General features: G+C 37.6%; 1 protein-coding gene across 1 annotated transcript; it reads right to left on the bottom strand.

Moving 5' to 3' along the window:
- Positions 1–5,727: 5,727 nt before the first annotated feature.
- Positions 5,728–7,543, bottom strand: kcnf1b (potassium voltage-gated channel, subfamily F, member 1b). Its single transcript, XM_014010216.1, has one exon. The coding sequence runs from the start codon at positions 7,343–7,345 to the stop codon at positions 6,029–6,031; it is 1,317 nt and encodes a 438-aa protein (XP_013865670.1). The 5' UTR covers positions 7,346–7,543; the 3' UTR covers positions 5,728–6,028.
- Positions 7,544–7,750: the final 207 nt, after the last annotated feature.

Raw genomic sequence — 7,750 nt, 5'->3', positions numbered from 1 at the left:
ATTTTACGTATGTCATAGACATTTATAAAGTCAGATTATACTGTATGGTCATTTAAAAACCAAATAAACAATAATATTAAAGTTGTTAGAGATAATTCAAATAAAAGCTATGTACAAGTATAAATATATTTAGAAAAATGGTACAACAAATATTTTAAAAGTTACAGTATATGGAAGATGAAGTACAATATATAATGCAATACATGGACTGTATAGAAATTTAGATGATTTATATAAACACTGTATAAAATTATGTTTTCTATATAAGATTCCAATCTTATATAAGTTTATTGAAAAGGCTGTGTGTACTATTTAAACTGTTGATATAACATGTATTTTGATATAAAGATATAATGAAGAATGATAAAAAGTACAAGGAGTGGGAATTTAAAAAAKTGTCTTCTCACTACTTGAACAAGCATGAATTTTAAAAATGAACAGACCATAAAGCTAATTTCTTATTTTATTGCAAAACATTTTTATATTCTTGTGTATGTGTTTACTGTTTATATTCTTGTTTTGTTTTTATTTTATTTTATTTTATTTTAATTTATTTTGATTCATTTGTTCAAAATAAAAAAAATAATATCTAATTTCTATCTAAAAGTGGGCAAATATAATATATTGTTCATAACATACAGCATGGATTTGTTTAGATATTAAGTAAAATAAGCTCTTTTTTCTCTCATGTCCAACTCTGTAACACCTCAAAATATCAGTAATGAGTCACTSTCCTGACGTCTATGAGTGAAAGGAAAAACAAAACATCGTGTTGCTCTGATAAATATGTTTCAATGAACTGCAGAGTGTTTTCAATGTGGCAGTCCRGACTAAAAGCAAAGGGTTTCATTGAGGCAGAATAATGAGTGCCAGACTGTTATTTAAAGCCTGCAAGGAGCCATGACAACAGGAGACCACCGCTGGCAAAGGAAATTAGGTGTGCTTTTTTTTCTTCCAGAAAGAACTGATCTGAAGTTATAATGTTKTTTTTTTTTTTTTTTTGTAACAGCAACGGAAGGGAGCACAATAAACACAAACCTGCCTCACCAATTTGTCATGAGTCTGATTTGTGTTAGGAGGTGTTTTGGCGGACATATTGCTTTTTATTTTTTAAACCAGTTTCATTGTGTTTATGTAGGTATTGGGAAATGAAACCCAGAAAACATGCAGAGAAATGTACGTTATGAAAAAGATTTGGGAAAAAAGTGTTTAGCAATGCATGATTCCTGATGTGTGACTTATAAAACTCCTTCTTCTTGACTGTGGTCATTTCTGTATAKCTTTGAGTGGAGAACCAAACCTTAACAACTAGAATTAGATGGTGTGGTTTTTATGCAGTACAGGATCATATACCTGACAAACATATTCCAAGCACTAAAGTTACTTTTTATAGACAGCAGAGCATTTTTTCAGAGTTATAGGCTTTTCATCAGAGGCTGAACGAAAACCTCCAGAGTGTTTAAAAGCTGCAGGTTGTCTGACTCACTCAGTCTGCAACATCACAAATCTACAAGTTAGTCTCCATCTGTGAGGGACTGGGTGAAAATACAGCCATAAAAGTGACTTGAATGTCAAATAYTTTGCAGTTATTGAATGTAATTTGGGATTTTGCTGCAAGCTTTCTCATTAAACTTGTTCTGATGACATCATGAAGCCCGTGCAAAAACAAAACTTTGATTTGACTTTTAAAGTTTGGTCTGGTGTTTCAGGACTAAAAGCTGGTAAAATATATTGATATCATCATTGCCACATATATATTTCAGTCATATTGTTTTTGCATTCTTAATTTCTTCATGTGTACCTGACTCCAGCCTCTTTCCTGTTGAATGCGAGGCTCCAGTCCAGTCATGAATATGGTGACAACGCTGCATTTTGATGCATTTATTTCCGTGTCCATCAGCACAAAAATAGCACCAACTTTATTTTTTCCTCGTCAGTTTGCTAATCAGTAGACTTAGTTTGTTTGTGCGCCTTGCTGTGAGATCAGGTTGTTTTTCAGATAAATTGRCAGATAATAGTCCTGCTCACGTCGCTGGTGTCTGGATCATCTTCATTTAATAATTAACAGTTTCACACTGTGTTCCTGAGCTCTGCTGGTYGAAAGCACAGAGGAGGGTCTGTGATGAGTAAAGTGATTTTGTGACATTTATCATTTGAAATTAGCCAGAGGCTGTTCATTTTACATTTTAAGTTTGACTGTCTTGYACTTTATACTATATTTTTACTTTTACTTTAAATGTTTTATTTTATTTATCATTAGGAGCAGAGTTGTAAAGTAACTAAATACAAATACTTTGTTACTGTACTTAAGTAGAAATTTAGGTTATCTGTACTTTACTTGAGTAGTTATTTTTCAGTGTACTTTTTACTTTTACTCACTACATTTTTACACAGCTTTCTGTACTTTCTACTCATTACATTTTTTAAAAAAGGTAAGAAGTAGAAAGTCGTTACTCCTATTTTATTCCAAGTTATTACTTAAAAAATACTATCCTGATAAATTGCGTCTCCTGGATAGAGTGAATTTAATTGTGGTTGGATGAGAAGTATAAATATATACCATTCTGACAGCCTATTAGCTTGCACACAACCCATCACAGCTGCACGCCGTTAGAAAAAATATTTTTTGGAGAAGTCACCTCCCAATAAATGTCATTTTGGAAAATCTAACTGCTCACTTTTACTCAGTACTTTTACTTTTAATACTTAAGTAGATTTTGTGTCAGAAATTTACTTGTGATGCTTAAGTACAAAAAAATGCCAGATACTTTAAGACAAGTAATATTTTTAGAGAAGACTTTAACTTTTACCAAAGTATTTTTATGATAAGATACTTGTACTTTTACTCAAGTATCAGTTTGTGGTACTTTATACAACACTGATAAGGAGCAGAGTCAGATGCTTGTCAGGAATACTTACTCTGTCGTTTCTTAAAAGTTTAAGTTTTAAAAATGCAATTTAAAAAGCTTTTCGCTGCAATTTAGTGAATTTGCTTATCTAATTTGATTTACAATTTTAGAATTTTGTTCTTGATTTGATGTTTCAATTTTTCGTTGTTTACGTTTAATTCTGGTTTTCTGCACTCTAAAAATGAAATGTTGGATTTACTTAACCATGTTATGTGACCTGGTTCCACTTAACTGAGTTGAGTAAATTCAAAGCAACATACTCATGTTCTTTGGTTRAAAAACTGGTATATTGCTTTGAATTTACTCAACTCAGTTAAGTGCAACCAGGTCACATAATATGGTTAAGTAAATCCAACATTTCATATTTACAGTGTGTTTCATCTTATTCTTTCCASCATTTTTACACTGTTAATGATTGTACAGCACCTTGTGAATATATTTCTGTGAAAGGCRCTTTATAAATAAAATTTTACTTACTTACTTTACTTACTAATGCTGAACACATTTAACTTGAAAGTGAATATAAATCTAGGACTTAAACTCCACATTAAAAAAACAGAGGCTCTATGCTTTTAAAATTCAAATAAAAAAACATGAACAATAAACAAAAAATTAGTTTTCTTCTGGAATTTGATGTKGGGGGGACTACTTAAACCACCTTATCGGCAGGTTTGTTGCATAAAACAACTGAAAGTTTGAAATAAACAGACTTTGCAGAGTTTGGTACTTTTAATCCCCACCTGTGTGTGTTCAGCAGGGCTGAGTCATCATGAAGGATGAACAATGAAGCGCTATTTTTAGCTCAAATATCTCAAACTTCCTTCAAACCTCAATAAATGTTTCGTACCTGAATATCACTAAGCAATGAAACATTTGTTTCTCTTAGTTTTAGAGTGCAAAAATCCATTTAAACATGTGACTCTGACATTTGATACGGCTATTTCAGAAAATCTGACAACACGGCCGCTTCACTTCTCGCAGCATCTGATCTGTCTGTCAGCCAGTGAAGCTGACAGATCATCAGAGGATGAGGAGGTGGAGGCTGGGCGAAGCACTGATAAGGAGTGAGCGGAGTGTGTTTATTCAGTTTTCACAGTGTGTGTGTGTGTGGGCGTATGTAGCCTTACTTTGAAGTGTTTTCCTGCTGGGGGACGTTGGGTTTCTCACAGACCACTGCCTTGAAGCGCATCWCATCCACAGAAAAGCACAGAAACTTCTGCAGAAAGACGAGAAGAGMAGACAAAAACAAAGATGTGCACTCTTCAAACATCTAATCATTAATCTAAAGCTTTACATGACTCAGTCTTTGTGTTGCAATATGACCAATCAAGCTTGTCTGGCCATTTTTTTACTATTAAAAGTGTTTTCTGAAAGAAAAAATTGATAACCTGCTGTGACATCGTTCAAACAGCCTCTTAGATTGATTGAAATAAATAAATATTTTTGGCAAGAGGAGCGACTTTTGAAGCCTCTAACAGATTGCAAATTTAACGTGTGAACATGTGCCTAAAAAKATTTCATTGGCATCATTTTATACAGCTTCTTCTTGTTTGTAACCCTAGAGAATCAGAGGTTAAAAGTGACCATTTTGCCTGATCAATCATTTGTGAGGATCTGGAGTAATTAAAACACAACCTCCTGAAAATAAAAACAAAAAAAAATGTTTATTACTCCATGTCATGTTTTTAATTTTTGTGTTTTGAGCTTTGAAATGATACCACAGTGACATTTCCACCCATTAAACTTAAAAAATGAATATYTTTAGAAGCAATCAATGAACCAGCAACTGAATAAATGTTAAAATTATTTAAAAACAGGTATTTTTAAGATGCAGTAATCAGTTTATTTGATAATTCTGATGATATTGTCTTGTTTTAAACATCTATCGGCTGCAGCTGTTATGTGACAAAACGAGCGTTGTGCACTGAAATGACAATGACTACTCTCCAAGTCTTTTAAATATGTGTGAACATGTTTACAACTGTTACATGTAAATTTGCAAGTTTTTAAGAGCTTTTGTTTTTTGTGCACCACAGAGGAGAAACGTCTTCCTGCTGTTAAAAAGTAACTTTCACTTAAATTAAATCTTTAGAGTTCCTTTAAGCTTGGGTATTTTCATGCAAATTTATTTAAGTAACATTTTTATCCAATGTTACACAGAAACAACTTTATACAGAGAATTCAGAAAGCTGCTCAGTGTAGAGCAGCTGATTCAAACTGATTTCCTCGTTATGAAATTTAATTTTTGGGTTCTAAAATTACCAATACTTTTTTTTTCAGTGAAATTTGTAGCTTTTTTTTTACTTTCTGACCCTGTGAAATCCCATCACAAACACAATCGTCATCTAAGTGGGAGTGACTCAGCTGCTGATTGCAGTTCTCTGACATCTCCTGAAACCTGATTGAAAACATGTTTCACACATTTCATCTTAAGACTTTGTCCAACTGAACACTTTCAATTTCATTTTTTCTCTCCAAAATATATATTTATTACATTTGATTCCTTATCAGGGTGGCACAGTGGCTCAGTTGGTAGCTGTTGCTTCCCAGCAAGAAGGTTGCCAGATTGAATTCCAGCCCAAGACATTTCTGGGTAGAGTTTGTTCTCTCTGTGCATGTGTGGGTTTTCTCCCTGCACTCCAGTTTCCTCCCACAGACTAAAAACACAACTGGTTACTCGAAATTATCCCTATCGTCCCATGTGGCCCTGTGATGGACTTGCGACCTGTCCAAGGTGTACCACACCCCTCTCACTGACTGCTGAGCACAGTGACCCCCACTGACCCCGGAAGAAAGAAGCCGGTCAAAGCTGGGTGGGTGATTTCATTGTCAAGATGAATAAAATGTTTCACTTTAATCTGAATTGATGTAATCACTCTCTTGACATGCACAACTTTTCATGCACACATTTTTATTATTCTGTGACAACCTTCATCAACTACAATAGCAGCACAGCAGGTGGTCCATAAAAATATTAACAGCGCGTCCCAACGAATTTTCAAGTGTCTGAAAGTTTCATTTCTTCTTTTCAAAACCTTTTACATATTTTTTTAGCATTTTGAGCAGAATTAAAAGACTTATTTGTGTGTTTGTGTGTGCGATATTTCTGTTTTTAATTCTTATTCGTCGCTTTTTCTGCGCGCCTGCCTGCCGGACTTCAGCTCCATCAGCTCCACTTCGTGCTTGGCTGCAGTTTCCAGCACTTTCTGCTTGTTGTAAAAGACAACAAAGTTATTGATGATTGGATGGATGGGCAGAGCGATGGCTATCACCCCGCAGAGAAAGCTCACGGCCGCGTTGCACTTGCCCAGCGTGGTTTTGGGGTAGATGTCTCCATAACCCACCGTGGTCATGGTGATGATGGCCCACCAGAAAGACTGAGGGATGCTCCTGAAAAGCGTCTCCGGGTGGCTTTGCTCCATGGTGTAGGCCAGCGCGGAGAACACGAAGATGCCCACACCCATGTACATGAGGAGCAGACCCAGCTCTTTGAGGCTCCTCTTCAGCGCGTAGGTCAGAGTCTGCAGCCCGGAGGAGTGGCGCGCCAGCTTAAAGACACGCGCGATGCGCATGATGCGCAGCGCCTGGACAGCCTGCTGCACGTTCACCAGCTCCATCATGGACGTGGTGCCGAGGTAAGTGAGGGACAGCACCACGTAGAAAGGCATGATGGCCATGAAGTCTATGATGTTCATGATGGAGAGCACAAAGCGCAGCTTGTTCGGAGACGAGGCGAGACGCAGCAGGAACTCGGCGGTGAACCACAGCATGCACGCGGTCTCGATCGCCTCCAGGGTCGGGTGCTCCACCAATTTGCCCTCCGCGTCCGTCACCTGAAGCTCCGGGATGGTGCTCACACACATGACCACCGCGGAGACCAGGATGGACAGGAAGGACGCGATGGCGACGATGCGCGCCGGCAGCGACGAGCCCGGCTTCTCCATCAGCTTCCACAGGAACCTCTGGCACCGCTGCGTGCGCGTGATGCACTGATCCACATCCATGTCCTCCAGAATAACTTTTACTTTGTTGGCGATCTCTCGCAGCTCTTGCTCCTTCTCGCTCAGGTAACTTTTACAGCATTCATCTAAAACACTTTGGTCTATCTTCCAAAACTCCATCTCCTTGATGAAACAAATGGGACAAATGCCRGTTTTTATATGGATTTCATCAAAGTAGTAAACATCAATGATGCACTTGAAGGAGTCAGGATCTCTGTCGAAGTAAAACTCGTTTCTGCCTGGATCAAAGTCATCACAGAGAGAAGATAKAAGTTCCACATTCTGAGTGGAGCAGTTGGCCAGCTCGGCCAGTCTGCTGTCCGGGTAGCGCTTCAGATCATCTCCGTACAGCACCACTTTGACTCCTCCAATGTTCACAGTCAGCTTCTCCTCGTTCAAACCACTTCTGTATTTTGGTCTCGGAACTGTCCACATTTTACAAACTAATTAAGAGAACAAGTATTTAAAAGAAGCTGCAGAAGGACCGCGGATTAACCGGAAATGAAGGCTTCATCCTTCACGCGTAAAATGTTTCCGCACCGGTTCTTGCGCTGAAAGGCACAGCTTGAGTGGCCAGCTTCTCTCTCTCTCTCTCTCTCTCTCTCTCTCTCTCTCTCTCTCTCTCTCTCTCTCTCTTCCATCCGCGCGCACACGCACGCGCACAAATAGAAGAAAAGGGAACAATTATACTTGCAGTATAGCACTTATTTGCGTTTATGCACTGATTGTAAAACCAATTATGACCAAAATCATCTCTGCTGTCCTTAAAGCACTATCAAACTGTTAATATATACACACACACACACACACACACACACACACACACACACACACACACAC

This window comes from Austrofundulus limnaeus, unplaced genomic scaffold (assembly GCF_001266775.1).
Source record: "Austrofundulus limnaeus strain Quisiro unplaced genomic scaffold, Austrofundulus_limnaeus-1.0 Scaffold2, whole genome shotgun sequence".
Classification (NCBI taxonomy): Eukaryota; Metazoa; Chordata; class Actinopteri; order Cyprinodontiformes; family Rivulidae; genus Austrofundulus; species Austrofundulus limnaeus.
This window is presented reverse-complemented; position numbering and strand designations above follow the sequence as displayed.